This window comes from Rhinatrema bivittatum, chromosome 5 (genome assembly GCF_901001135.1).
Source record: "Rhinatrema bivittatum chromosome 5, aRhiBiv1.1, whole genome shotgun sequence".
Lineage (NCBI taxonomy): Eukaryota > Metazoa > Chordata > Amphibia > Gymnophiona > Rhinatrematidae > Rhinatrema > Rhinatrema bivittatum.
This window is the reverse complement of record NC_042619.1, coordinates 63,674,153-63,689,734: the sequence shown is the minus strand read 5'-3', so window position 1 is coordinate 63,689,734 and position 15,582 is coordinate 63,674,153. Positions and strand designations below refer to the sequence as shown.

The 15,582-nt window shown below is 47.5% G+C and overlaps 2 protein-coding genes across 4 annotated transcripts in view; one reads left to right on the top strand and one right to left on the bottom strand.

Moving 5' to 3' along the window:
- The window catches only part of CEP126 (centrosomal protein 126), a 418,124-nt gene extending 411,951 nt beyond the window's left edge, over nucleotides 1–6,173 (bottom strand). For all 3 annotated transcript variants that reach the window (XM_029602400.1, XM_029602402.1, XM_029602403.1), the window contains exon 1: nucleotides 5,896–6,173. In XM_029602400.1, the coding sequence (XP_029458260.1) occupies nucleotides 5,896–5,924 (29 nt within the window). In that variant the 5' untranslated portion in view covers nucleotides 5,925–6,173. The remainder of the gene's footprint in view (nucleotides 1–5,895) is intronic.
- A 3,702-nt stretch (nucleotides 6,174–9,875) lies between these two features.
- Nucleotides 9,876–15,582, top strand: part of ANGPTL5 (angiopoietin like 5) — a 66,387-nt gene continuing 60,680 nt past the window's right edge. The window contains exon 1 of the mRNA XM_029603148.1: nucleotides 9,876–10,086. Coding sequence (XP_029459008.1) covers nucleotides 9,876–10,086 — 211 coding nt within the window. The remainder of the gene's footprint in view (nucleotides 10,087–15,582) is intronic.

Below are 15,582 nucleotides of genomic sequence, written 5' to 3'. Positions count from 1 at the left end.
GTGTTAGTGCTGTCTGGTTAGTCTGCCTATTCATTGTCAGTCTTGCCTCCCTGGGTTCTCTCAGTCTAGTCACACATACCTACAGTCAGTCTCACACTTACCTGCATGCTATCCTGATTCCACCCATACCTGCACCCAGTTCCAGTGTTCAGACCACGCTTACCTACATTCACTTCCACACATACCTCCATGCTGCTCCTGTGTATCTAGTTCACTTTTACTTCCACGCACCCTGTATCAGGGATTCCCTCAGCCTGCATCAGACTCCTTCCAGCCAGCTCCCAGTACATCAGACACCTTCCAGCTAGCATCCAGCTCCACAGGTTCCAGCCAGCACCAGACTCCTTGCCAATCAGTACTCAGCTCCACAGGTTCCAGCCATCACCCAGTTCTATACACTCCTGCCTGCTCCAGATTCCTCCCCAGCCATTATCAGAGGCTCTCCTGCAACCCCTGTCTCTCTCCACCTGGAGTCACTCCTGCAGGTGGTGTTCACTACACCTGGCGATTGCCCAATCGTAACAGCATGCCGAAGCCATCCACCTCCAGAGAGAGAGAGACAGGACTTTTTACCCATCTGGCGAGTCAACTTTTGTTTCCACTACCCACAACATGTCTCAGTCTCATTGGTTTTATATCTGCACTCATTGCCAAACCCTGAACTCTCCAAGTTATCAAAACTGTCTAGCCTGTCAGCTTTCAGATCAGGAACACTGGTCATGCAGTAACTGTCAAAGGAAGAATGTTTCAGTTTACCAAAAATGTTTAAATTGCAACACTCCTAGACCAGGATGGTGGAAATGTCCCTGTATACCTAGCCTATTATCCCCAGGGGAACCTTGCCCCATTTGCACAGCTACCGGACCAGCTGTTCCACAGAAAACATCAGCCTGTTCAATTAGCCTGTATTCTGCTCCTGGCCAAACTAACAATGTAGTTACTATTGGCAGTTCATGGATAAAGAATCCTAGCACATCTTCTCAGGAAACTTTGAAGAAAACTGCTCACGAAAAGCAAGTTATCTCCTAGAAAGCCCTAGAACTTACCTGGTCAGGAATGTTCCTGTGACTTCCATGCTAGAGCCTCAGAAACAAGGTTCTCTAAAGCAGAGAGAACTAATTAACCCTAGCAGAGCTCTGCTTCCCACAGCTGCAGGTCAGTCACGACTAACGAACTGTTTCCCAAGATGTTCCAGAGCTGCCTGTGCTTTCATTAACCTGCAAACCCACACATCAGAACCAGGGAACCATGATCTGGGGTTCAAGAGTCTGTCTCTATTTACCAAGTCTTCAGCAGTCCAGTCTTTATCCTCCTTTCACACCATCATAACTACTCCTATAACTTGTGAGCAATCCACAACAGACTTCAATACACTGCCATCTGAGCCTGCCTCGCCGCCCCGGGGAGGGCAGTGAACTTGCCGTGTCACCCCAGGAGGGGTTTGGGACTGTTCTGCCACCCCGGGAAGGGGTTGAATTTAGTCACATGACCCCAGGAGGGGTTTGAGCCTGCCTCGCTACCCCAGGAGGGGTTGGAACCTGTCACATCAGCTCTGGAGGGGTTGGCGATTGCCACGCCACCCCAGGAGGGGTTGGAGATTGCCATTATTCAGTACCCCCTGCAGAGTTGGGACCCAGGAGGAGGCCTTAGAGAGGGGGGTACTGTTAGGACTATGGCTGCTGTGCAGCTGCCTCACCACCAGAGGTCCCTCACGAGTACGCTCACTTGGCTGGCCCACTCTGGTTTACATATCTGCTCCATGACCTGACTTCCTATATAATCTTGCCTAGCCAATGCCTCAGTGCTTCGGCATCAAGCTTGTTTGGGCTCCCTGCTCTAGTCTCCTTTCTGCCTTGCTGTGTTGCCTTCCCTGCCTTGTTGTCTTTAGACATTGTGTCTCGCCTCCTTGATTGCTGTCTTCGGGTTTTTGTGTTTTATGTTCAGTGTTAGTGCTGTCTGGTTAGTCTGCCTATTCACTGTCAGTCTTGCCTCCCCGGGTTCCATCAGTCTAGTCACACATACCTACAGTCAGTCTCACACCTGCATGCTATCCTGATTCCACCCATACCTGCACCCAGTTCCAGTGTTCAGACCACGCTTACCTACATTCACTTCCACACATACCTCCATGCTGCTCCTGTGTATCTAGTTCACCCTTACTTCCACGCACCCTGTATAAGGGATTCCCTCAGCCTGCATCAGACTCCCTCCAGCCAGCTCCCAGCACCACAGACACCTTCCAGCTAGCATCCAGCTCCACATGTTCCAGCCAGCACCAGACTCCTTGCCAGTCAGTACTCAGCTCCACAGGTTCCAGCCATCACCCAGTTCTATATACTCCTGCCTGCACCAGATTCCTCACCAGCCATTATCAGAGGTTCTCCTGCAACCCCTGTCTCTCTCCACCTGGAGTCACTCCTGCAGGTGGTGTTCACTACACCTGACGATTGCCCAGTCGTAATAGCCACAGTGACATTTCAGTGTGTTCTCTCTGGGGGAACTGGGTATATCTGGTTTCATACTCCCCCCACCCCTTCTCTTTTCTCATTCATATCCCAACCAGCGGATGAAGTGGAAAAAAGTTGGGGTACGCTCCCTTTCTGGCCCCACAAACTCTCTTCTTTTCTTCTCCGTCTCTAGCACCTTTCCAATACCACATCTATATTGTGATCTGTCTTGCAAGCTTTCCTCTATTCCCTCCATTACCTGCTCGTTATCTTCCCCATCTTCCCCCTCCACTTCTTTTCCTTCCCCTTAATCCCCACTTTCTTCTCTTCTCCCTTCACCCCCTCACCATCCTCCAGTTCCATACCTTGCCCTTTATCCCAATGTCCCTCCTCCTCTCACCATATCTCTGACCTTTTAGGTACCTATTTTTCCCTCTCTACCCACATAGGTTCCTCTCCTCCCCTAACCCTTCCTATTGTTTCCCCAGGGTCCTTCCCTTCATACTCCCTCCTTTCCCCCATAAGGACCCTTTCTCCCTACTTCCCTGATCTTGCTTCTCTTTTCCTGGGCCATGGGTGTAATACTAATAGCAGTAGCAGGAGGCTGGAAGCATACTCAAGATACAGATTGGGTATTGTCAATCCTCCTGGCTACGCCTCCTTTCTCACATATTTCCTTTCTAGACAGGAAGTGTATGGTGGTGGGACAGGAGTAGTAGCCATGGAGACTACTAGTGCATACTTACTCTTCCAGTGCCATTAATTTCACTAAAACAACTGTGGGGGAGAGGTGTAGCTAGGGCTGACGCAGCCATAATAGGGGGATGAATAGGCTATTGCTATTGCTACTGATGCAGCTAAAGGTGGACTCAGAGAGGAACAGCTAGTCACTGCTGCCTAGGGTGAATGTGGAGGATGTGTAGAGCAGCCATGGATGAGCAGGATAACCACTCTTTTTTTAACTCCTCTTCTTGGTTGGACTGGAATGTCAAAATCCCAGTACAATGTACTAGCCCAGGGATGGCAAACTCCAGTCCTCGAGTGCCATAAACAGGCCAGGGTTTCAGGATATCCACAATAAATATGCATGAGATAGATTTGCATACAATGAAGGCAGTGAATGCAAATCTTTCTCATGCATATTAATTGTGGATATCCTAAAAAACCTAGCAAGTTTATGACACTCGAGGACTAGAAATCGTCATCCCTGTACTAGCCCATGCCTAGCTTATCTCTTCCCACTCCTGCCATTCACTCTCTTCCCCCAATCCAGCCTGTCTCTTCTCCCTTCATCTTTCTCATCTCTCTGCCCTTCCCTATTTCATGTTTGCTTCTTCTCTGTCTGCACAACTCAATCAACTAAGTTTAAGCCATACTGTGCTAAAAGCTCTCATATTGTTCTCCCAGTGCTGTGGAATCACAGAAGGTGGCTGGGTGACAGTTGAAGCAGTGGTGGGTGTCTGTCAAGCTCTAGATTTTCCAAGTTCTATAACCTTGTTATATGTACCGCCTCTTGGCGTAATTTTTATGTTTCAATGTAAACCGATGTGATCTGTATTTTAATACAGGAACACCGGTATATAAAAATCTAAAAAAATAAAATAAAATAGATTTAAATGAGATGATCTTCTTGTTCTCATTGAAAATGGTGACAGCTATAGCACTGTTGCTAATGACACTTATACAACTGTTAATGTTATTCATGATCATGGAATTCTTGCTGAAGAGGAAATGACATTCTCCTGATTTCAAAGCCATTCCTCCAGCATAAAACTATAATACAGTATTCCTTGCTTGAAATGCTGATGCCAACTGTCACCTATCCTACAGTTTTTCTTACACCATTTCAGTTGTTTCTGTGTCAAGTTGTGGAGTCAGATTTATCAAAGTTTTTACTTTGACACAGAATGAAAGAAAACAGAGCCATTGTGGAGAACCCTACTACTGGAGAAACACCAGCACTAGTTTCTTCAAACTAGCCATCATTGTTATCCTCATTTTTTTGTTATTTCATTCAAACAGTGGATGAAGGGACATGTTTTTTAGATTATTCTTAAATATATACCTATTCTTCTAAGTCTTGCTGACTTGATTTAATTATCTTTACCCATACGTTTAAACTAATTCTTAATCATAGCCAAAAACACTGGTTCTATACACACAATTTTCCTAGGTTGACATTCTTCAACAGGACCAAAGGATGCCCAGGAGGAGCAGTGTGAGAGCTCTGGTACATACCTCAGCACATGCTCAACTGGGTGGATCAGCCAGTGCTTTGCAACCCCCTTCACTTCCAGTGGGACTTGGCATGTGCTCTGTGCAGCCCCGGTTCACTCAACCATCTTGGTGACATCCTCAATGTGAATTGCAAGCAATAATCCTTAATTTAAATCACAATTAGTGCACTGGGTTGAAAACAAACCCCAAATCACTATGCTGCTTCATTGTGAATCCCAAAGGTCATATTAAGTCCTCTGTTGTTATTGTTTATTGACAATGTTACCACAATTCATAAAATAGTAATTTCTTTAAGAGCAGGGTTGAGATTTCAGAAATGATTTGAAAATGGGGACTAAATAGAAAGGAAGGGGGCCAGCCCTCTGCAGTATTTATTAAAAATGTATTTATTTAAAATATTTCTAGACCACTTATCAACACTACTAAGTGGTTTACAATTAAACATTCATAAAAGTTATAAAACTGAAATTAGAAAATATAAAATAATCATGACAATAAGCAATAAAAATGTCAGAAACAAAGAACAAAAATATGAAATAATTGTAACAATAGAAAAAAAGATAAAACAAGCATAACATAGACAGCTAAAACAATAAAATAATACAGTAAGAAGAGTACTCTGACTAATTACAAGCCTCCCGGCTTTTTGATCTAGAAGAATCCATATATAAATGGAATCATAAATTTAAAGCCAGTTGAAAAGGGTGAGGCAAAAGATAATGAGTAAAATACCAACTAAACTGCATAGAAAGGTGAATAATATCAGAGCTCTACCTATTCTCTCAGCATATCAGTGTTGGGGGCTAAAGCAGGCTAAGTTTGGGTTCCAGTACCAAACGTCTGAAGAAGCTAACCAATATATGAAATAATTCACCAATACATATAAGTCAACTAGCAAGCACATTACAATGAGGGTGACACCCTGATGATGACAATTAATTGACAGATATGACAGCAGCTCATAGGAAATGTTTTTCTTAAAACTCGTGAGATAAAATGAATATCATAATATGCCTCGCCTCACACTCTAATAAAATATATTTAATGAGGTATACTGAATCTCAGCAGATTAACAGAAAGTGTAAACAAGAGTGTAGTTTCTTAAAAAGAGCATTACAGTTGCGAACACACAGCACTCTAAGCCAGAGCAAGCTCAACAACATATAAAGCATTATTATTTACAATCACAGTACCGGTAAGGAAAGGATACGAGTAAGAGCTGGATCGGCGATTTTGCATGTTGCTGGGAGGCGCGGAGAGCTGATGTGTAAGACGCCGGCACTCACAGGAGAGCTCGCAGCGACCGCAGGCTCCGGACACAGAGTCTCCCTGGGCTGAGATCCCTCATCGGGACCCAAGGATGCCCAAGAGGAGCGGCACGAGAGCCCAGGCGGACACCTCAGGACACGCTGAGCAGGGCGCATCCGCCCATGCCGCCGCAAACCCCCTTCACTTCCAGCGGGACTTGACGTGTGCTTTGCTGAAGTGCTTTCCCCCCCAACCACCCCCTCCCCCTGCCCCCTCCCCCCCGCTCACTGGTGACTGGGGCAGGTGTGCGACTCGGCAGCAGGCTGCGCAATTCCCACTCGCCCCGCCATCTTGACAACCAGAGACGCAGCTTCCTTGGCAACGGAAACTAAGGGCAACGGGAGGGGGGGGGTGGGGGCGGGTTTGAGAAAATGAGTGACGGGGCAGAGGGCGGATGGCGTCAGAGTGGAGGGCGGAGCCAGAGGACGAAAAGCGTAGCACTTGAGGGGCGGAACCGCCGAAGGAGAGGCGGAGCCGGGGCTTGTGTGACGTTTAGAAAGGCGGTGGAAGACGGGGAGGAGAGGAGGGCTTGAGCGTTTTTGTATTTTTAGCGGGAAGTTTAAGCCGCTTGCTTTGCCTATGGCTCTTACAGGAGCGTGTGTGCTCAGCAGGGGGCTGAGTGGCGGCCAACAGGGCGCTAGCGACTTCACCAATTTTCAGGCTCCGCTGAGATACGATCGTTCACCTCAGCCCATATCTCAAAGCCCCCAGTTCGGCTTGCTTAATCTTATCCAAAAGACTAGTTGCCAACAGTTCATAATTTTTCTGGATTGTACAGATTTTTGGGGTACTGTCCTGAAAAAAGGAGGAGGGCTAAAATGTTCGGAAATCTCCTGATTTTTAGCACTCATGCTGCAGGTTAGCCTCTGATCCTCCCCTTCAATTATACAATATAGTTAGGGACCTTCATCTTCAATTTTCATTTTATTTTTCCTGGAAATTTATCAGTGTTTATTACAACAAATAAAAATTGAGAAAATCGGTGTAAAAAACTGGCTAATCTTTTTTATACTGATTTTCTTCCTTTTTTATTTGTTGTATTAAACACTGATAAATGTCCACAAAAAATACAATAAAAACTGAAAACGAAAATGAATAAATATAGTGCATGCTTTGGAGGCTATGGTATATTCAATGTGTTGGATATATTTATTTCGTGTCACATAGACTTCAGTCCATGATTTAATCAGTGGCCTAAAGAATATTACAAAACAGAGATTTGGCCCCTTGGCAGGTAAAAGCAAATCTTTTTCAGAATAAAGGCTCTGAAGGGGTAGACTCAGGAATAACAGGAAAATATTTTTTCACAGAAAGGATGGTGGATCCATGGAATAACCTCCCAGTGTAGGTGATAGAGACAAACACAATAACAAAGCACAGGATCATTAATTGCAAAGAAGTGAGGGAAAAGTCAGAGATCAACTGGGACTAAGACACTGTAGCAGAAAGTGATTGAGCAAATTAAATTGGTCCTTATGTGCTATCAAATTAAAGGTTTCTGTTTTGTAATGGTGATCAGTGAAGATCAGAGCCAGATTTAAGGCGAATGGCACCATGGGAGACAAGCATCCCCCTCAACTGATGCCCCACCCCCAGTCTTCTCTTCAGCTGCGGTGGGATGGGATCTGCCTCAGCTTCGTGATTTCAATCTTCGGTCACAGCCAGATTGGGCCTATCTTCAGCCACGGGAGGGTGGAATATGCCACAGCCAGGCTGGGTGTGTCTTCGCCGCAGCGGTATGGGATTCACCATGGCCTCGCGATTCCTCTGACTGGTGGGATGGGATTCATTGTGACCATGTTGAGCCTCTCCTCCTCTGTCCCTATGGTGTTCAGGGCACCTCTTAGCTGTTGGCACCCTGAGCAACCTCCCAGCTCACCCACTCCAAAAACCAGCCCTAGTGAAGACATTAAACAGCATCTCAAATGTTTGGAAATTTGACGGTTAAAAGTTGGCAAACTACAAAAGACCGAGAAAAGTCGGGCGAGTAGGCTTATTTACAAGCAAATTAAAAAAGCCAGTGACTTGCACTGGTTCAGCTCTGGGAAACAGGAAATGGTAAAGCTACAGTACGAAAAGTTATTACCAGGATTTGAAGATATTTAAAGACTGTCAAAATTGTTATGACTTAAAGGTCCAAATAACTAACTAAAGCTTTGTGAATTTGACACCAGATATCAAAGGATGAACCTTAGTCATGTGCCTGCTTCACCACCGTCACACTCTCCCCATACACAAAAAATTATGCATTTATAATAATAGATTTTACATGAAAAAGAACATTCAAAGTACAATATTCTGAGGTAAAAATATCAATTACTATAGGTATTGTTGCGAGCGCAGCCTTCAGGGGCTGATGGAGCGGGCTCAGCACGTGACACTTAGCTCATAGGAGTGCGGAGCCCTTAGGCCATAGGACGGTTCAGGTAGAGACATGAGTCGCACCCATGGTGAGATGTGTGTGCAGTTTGGGCAGCACAGGGAGCAGAGCTGGACGGAGCTAGGAACACAGGGCTACAACGTAGGTCTCTGGCTAGGACTAGGAACTTGGAACATAGGAGAGTTCAAGGAAAGCTAGAACACAAAGAATCAGAGAGGAACTTGGAACTCTCAAAGAGTACGTCGTGGAGCTTGGGACTTGGAACATGGAGACGTGGAGCTTGGGACCTGGAACGTGGAGACTTGAAGATGAAGACTTGGAACTTAGAACGAAGAGATGAAGACTAGGAACTTGGAACGTAGACTTGGGCAAGGAAGGGGAGTCCCTCAGGTGCCCTACACAGCACATGGGGCTGGTCGCAGACCACACTGAAGACTCAGGTGAAGGACATGGAGACTCAGATGTGGACTTGGAGACGAAGACTTGGGACATAGATTTGGGAGACATGGCCTAGGACGAGGAAGGTGAGTCCCTCAGGCGCCTTACACAGCACGTGGGGCTGGTTGTGGACCACACGGTCCCCTTCACGCCCTACACAGCCGGATGGCTGGTCGCGGACCACTAGGAGATTGGGACAGGCTCAGGAAGTCTCATAGCGCAGGATAGTGGAAACCCCTCGGATCATCTGGAGTCGGAACAGATAAAACCTTGGAGCTAGGAAACTCAGAGTAAAAAGAGGGAATCTCCAGAGGCACAGGTCCCACCGGACCTGGAGCATTAGGACAGGGACAACATCAGAAGGGGAAAAAGGAACATCACTGGATGAGGACTCACAGACAACTTGGAACTAGGAACATCTTGAAACTAGGAACATCTAGGAACTAAGAACATCTAGGAACTAGGGACATCTTGGAACATGGGACATCTTGGAGCTGCTTGCAGAACTTGGAACGGACTGCAGGACTTGGACATGGAACGTCTTGGAACAGACATCCGGATCGGGACTCACGGACATCCGGACTTGGAACAGAGATCTAGATCTGGACTCACGGACATCCAGACTTGGAACGGACACTGGGTTCTGGACTCACGGACTTGGAACGGACATCGGGAGCTGGACTCATGGACATCCGGACTTGGAGTAGACATCGGGGCCCAGACTCAAGAACAAGCATCAGAATCTGGACTCAGGAACAGACATCGGGATCCGGACTCAGGAACAGACATCAGAATGAAGAGACGTCTTCAGGAGCATCTGGATAGGCATCTAAGACGAGGAGAACTCCACGAGCATCTGAGCAGATGCAAAGACAAAGGTGGAATGAAGCAAGGCCCTCTTATAGGGCTGAGAGAGCAACTCCCTGGGAGGAGCTGCCTGAAGGACCACACCTCTCTGTCCCTTTAAAAAGGGAAGAGAGCCGCAGGCCTGCCCCCTAGGAGGAGCAGAAAACAGGAAGTCCAGAACCCTGGACAGCGGCATCCCTGCCGCTGTCAGGGAGGAGATGGAGCGGAGGAAGCTGGACCGCAGGCAGGCCCTGACGAGGGGCACAGCCTCTAGGCGAGGTAAGGACCCGGCATGGCTCCTGCTGTGCCGGCAAGATGGCAGCCGGGCCGTGGGAGCACCCGGCGTCAGCCGCCTCAGGCGAGGCCCCGGCTTCAGCTGCGGCCTCTGGGCTGCAAAGAGCAGCATCGGCAGCAGCACAGGCCGCAGAGGTAAGGCCCTGTCTGCATGAAGCGCGCGCAGGGGCGCAACAGGTATATTGTATTTGCATGCACTGCTGGTCTGCCAACTAGAAAAGCCTATAAAAAAGATACTTGGAACCCATATGATATTAGGTCTATTGTAACGTGTGTTGGATATGGGCTTGGCCCTCAGAAAGCCATGAGTAAACTGAATTATAAATACAATATAGTGAATCTTCCATACCAAAACAATAATAACTTCCAGCCCTCAAACCGTAACAACCCTACCTATAAAAAGGTTCACTAGGCCCTTAAACACCAATATACTCCTATTAGGAACACAGAAGAAGAAGCCAAGCTGCTACCCATTCCTACACAGAACCTAAACACTAGAAGAATACCTCATCTTAGTCACATATACATGACACAGAAAAACCCTCACCTGACAAAAACTGAAGTGGAAACCGCACCATGCCAGACTCTATGCAGTGCAACAATGGAAAAACAGAATTATTACCATTCCTCTTTTAAGAACAAACAATAAAATAAAGACTTGGAAAACATAAGAGTAAAACCATATTAATAAAAAGAACACATATTTCAACATAGCTGACAAACAGAACATCCAATAATTAAAATAAATATAAAATAAAAACCTATAGAAACATTTTCCAAACACCAATAAAATATTTTAAAATAATGGATCCAAGGACAGCGAAGTAGAATCTTGCAAGGATACAGGATACTTGGAGGTCTCGGGCAAGGATTCAGGAGAAAGTACTGGGTAAGTGCGGCGACGCAGCGCGTCCTACACAGCCATCCATGGCTGGTTGCGGACCACACCGAAGGTGAAGCAGACTCCAGGTGAAGCAGTGGAACTTGAAGCCAGGACATGATGAAGATTCAGGAGAGGCCTGCACTGGGGCATGCCCTACACAGCCGCTGGTGGTTTATCGTGGGCCATGCTGAAGCGGAGCAGATTCTGGCAGAGTCATGGACGGAAGCAGGCACAAGGAACTCTGAAGACCGGGATAGGATTCTAGACTTGGGATTCAGAAGCTTGGCATTAAAAACAGGAGCCTTCCGGAGGCTTGCGCTGCTGATGAGAAGAAGGCCTTGTACCACGAGGCGCCGTACATAGCCCCCCATGGGCTGGTCATGGACCACGACGGTGGTACGCCAGGAAAGGTGGACAGACAAGGAACCTAGGACCTGGATGAAGAGCTGGAGATGAGAAAGATGGGTTCAGGGCTAGAACATCAGACATTAAGGACATCTGGAACAAGGAACAAGCGACGATGGAGCTCCGACGAGGGACGAGACCAGGAACAACAAGACGAAGGAGACCAGGAAAATGAAGAACATGGAACGAAGATCCATCAAGACACGGGAAGACCACGGAGGGCCTGGATCGGAAGGAAGACCATAGACGCTGTGAAGACCGGAGCCGAAGGCCCTGAAGAACTAAAGCAGGGCCCTTTTATGGGGCTGGTCCAGGCAAGGATGGATGACATCATCAGTGAGGGCCGTGGGGCTTTTCCTACCGCTGGCCCTTTAAAAGAACTGAAGAGGCACACGCCCGCACCTAGGGAGAGCCAGGAGACAGGAAACAGTCGAGAAGCCATGCTGGCGGCATGCCTGCCTTGAAAAAGATGGACAGTGGCTTCCCTGCCGCTCAGGCAGCAACAGCAGCGGCACTCCATGCCATGAAGAGGGATTCCCGCCGGCGGCTAGGAGCCGCGAAGAAGCAGAATCAGCAGTCCGGGCGGTGGCGCTAGGACCGCAGAGGCACCGGCACCAGGACTGGCCTCCAGGCCACGCGAACGACGGTGGTGGCAGCGGCCTGCCACCGGAGGTGAGGGACTCCCTGCGGCTAGGCCCACAGGCAGGATCCTAGCAACAGGCTAAAGAGGTTAGGACTCTTCAGCTTGGAGAAGAGTCGGCTGAGCGGACATATGATATAGGTCTATAAAATAATGTGTTGAATGGAAAAAGTAAATGTTAATCAGTTATTTATTCTTCCAAAAAATACAAAGACGAGAGGACATAAGAACATAAGAAATTGCCATGCTGGGTCAGACCAAGGGTCCATCAAGCCCAGCATCCTGTTTCCAACAGAAACCAAACCAGGCCACAAGAACCTGGCAATTACCCAAACACTAAGAAGATCCTATGCTACTGATGAAATTAATATCAGTGGCTATTCCCTAAATAAACTTGATTAATAGCCGTTAATGGACTTCTCCTCCAAGAACCCATCCAAACCTTTTTTGAACCCAGCTACACTAACTGCACTAACCACATCTTCTGGCAACAAATTCCAGAGCTTTATTGTGCGTTGAGTGAAAAATAATTTTCTCCAATTAGTCTTAAATGTGCTACTTGCTAATTTCATGGAATGCCCCCTAGTCCTTCTATTATCTGAAAGTGTAAATAGCCGATTCACATCTACTCATTCAAGACCTCTCATGATCTTAAAGACTTCTGTCATATTCCCCTTCAGCCGTCTCTTCTCCAAGCTGAACAGCCCTAACCTCTTCAGCCTTTCCTCATAGGGGAGCTGTTCCATTCCCTTTATCATTTTGGTTGCCCTTCTCCGTACCTTCTCCATCGCAGCTATATCTTTTTTGAGATGCGGCGACCAGAATGGAACTAGTTATTAACATTGACAAAACTGAATTCCTACACTTAGAACGAAAACATACTGAAATCATTCAAACCCCGATAACACTAAAAAATAACCAGAAAATTGATCTAGCTGAAAACATAAGGAATCTTGGAGTAATAATGGACTCAGAAATCAACCTGAAACAACACATATCTATAAAAGTAAGGGAAGGCTACGCAAAACTTATGATCCTAAGAAGATTGAAACCATTACTTACACCTGCCCACTTCAGAACAGTACTGCAAACACTTGTTTCTACAACACAGACTACTGCAATGCACTTTTACTAGGACTCCCGAATACATCGATAAGACTGCTCCAAATACTTCAAAATACTGCAGCCAGAATACTGACTGGAAAAAGGAGGGGGGAACATATAATTGAAACGCTAGCAGACTTACATTGGTTGCCCATCGAATACAGGATAAAATACAAAACCTTATGTACCATACATAAACTAATATATGATAAAGAAGCAGACTGGCTAAACAGAGCCTTACAAGTACACGTCCCTCAAAGAAACCTTTGCTCAGCAAACAAAGCACTGCTAACCATTCCTTCAGTAAAATCAGCAAAACTAACCCAAGTGAGAGAAAGTGTTAGCACCGCTGGCCGCGGCAAGTGGGGGCCGCGTGTCATGACCGCCGGTCTTGGCGGACTGCGGCTTAGACTGGGCCGGCGGGTGCAGGGAAAATAAGTACCTGGGGCTTCAGGAGTCGGTCGGGGCTCCTGCGGGGCAGGCTGCCATTCTGTCTCTCGCCTGCGGCCGCTGCCGCATCTGTTCTGGCCAGCTGGTTCCTCGGGGTTTGGCTCCGCCCCCATCAATTCCTCTAGGGCCGCACGTGTGTGGCTGAAGACTGTTCTTAAAGGGGCCATGACAGGAAACTGTCATGGTCCTCCCAGAAACTCCGCCTCCAACATCCTGTATTTAAGGCAAGGTCTGGTTCTCAGACCTTGCCTTGGTATTGAGGTTCCTGCCTGAGTTTGCTCCTGTGTTCTCTGTTCCTGGTTCTTCGTCCCGCTCTGCTTCCCTGCTCCGTGGATTAATTCTTGGCTTCTGACTTCTGGACTGGTGGATGTGTCTTCTCCTGGCTTGATCCTGGTACGGCGTTGGACCCTTCTCCTGGCTAGATCCTGGTACGGCTTTGGACCATTCTCCTGCTTAGTCCCTGGACTGGATTTTGACCTCGTCTGTGTACCGAACCCCCGGACTGGCTTTGGACTCTTCTATGACTCCGTCCTCAGACTGCTACGACCTGCTGGAGGTGCCAGCCGTCTGGAACCCACGACCTGCAGGAGGCACCTGCATCCAGACCTTTCTTCAGTCTTCAGAGGAGTCTCCTAAGTCCCAGCGGCCGGATCCCTACAGGCTCCTCCTGGGGGGGTTATGTGCTTCCAGGGTGAAGTCTTCGTTCAACTTCCTTCTGTCCAGTGGCCTCGCCCTTCTACGGTAGCTGACTACCTCAAAACAGGGGTCCACTTTCATAACAGAATACCAAGGCCATGGACCTGGCAAAGGCCTCAGCTCGACAAGCCATTCCAGGTCTAGCTCAGAAGGTCATGGAACAGCAGCATATACTGGAATCCATGGCATCTTCATTGGAACGACTTAATGCACGTCTGGATTCAATGGCAGCTGCTGAGGCCGTTTCTCCACCAGTGCCATCGATAATGCCAAGCAACACCCGAACCGCCATTCCACTACCCATCCCTCCACGTTACGCAGGTGATCCTCGCCTGTGTCAGGGATTTATTGACCAGTGCAGCATGCACTTTCAGCTTCAATCTTCGTTGTTCCCAGATGACCTCACTAAGACTACTTATATTCTGTCTCTATTAGAAGGGAAAGCCCTGGCATGGGCTTCTCCCTTTTGGTGATGATTGGACCCAGTCCTGCCAGATCTTTCAAAATTCTTGGATCTATTCCAAACTGTATTTGATGATCCCGGGAAACAGGTGGTCGCTGGTTCTAAACTTCTGCAACTTCGGCAAGGAAGCCGACCCTTAGCGGATTACACCATCGAATTTAGAACGCTGGCTTCAGAACTTCACTGGGAAGAGAATTGCCTATGATCCATATATTTAGAAGGCCTGTCATCCAGAATAAAGGACGAGATGGCGGCCCGAGAACTACCAAGATCTCTGGACGCAATTGTAGACTTGGTAACTCGGATAGACCGCCGACTACAAGAAAGAGCTCGCGAAGGAGCTAATTCCAGAAGGTTCACAACAGTTAACTCTCCTCGTCCAGTAGCTTCTGCCTTACGAACTACACCCACTACTGAAGGATCTGTTGAAGAACCAATGCAATTGGGACGTGGACCCCTCTCTCCAGAGGAACGGCAAAGATGCCGCTGAGCGGATCTCTGTATGTATTGTGGAGGAACGGGTCACCTCATAGCCCGTTGCCCAATACGTCCGGGAAACTCCCATTCCTAGGCTCTTGCGGGGGAGTAACCCTAGGCATTACCTCTCCAGCTTCCCCACTCACTCTACGGATCTCCTTGGAACTTGGGGATCTTCAATTTTCTACCATGGCTTTAGTAGATTCAGGGGCAGGAGGGAGTTTCATCCTTCAAGATATATTGGAACAGCTCCATATTCCTCTTCGACCTTGCCCCAGGCCATTGATCCATGGAGATCCTTTGCTGGGAAGGATAACTCATCAAACTGTTCCCCTGGTGTGTCGCATTGCTCCCAAGCATTCAGAACAAATTTCATTTTATGTCATCCAGAGAGCCATACATCCCGTGGTTTTGGGCATCCCCTGGTTACAACGTCATAACCCTCAGTTTGATTGGATGTCCTTAAAACTTCTTCAATGGGGATTCACTTGTCGAGAAGCCTGCCTGCAAGAA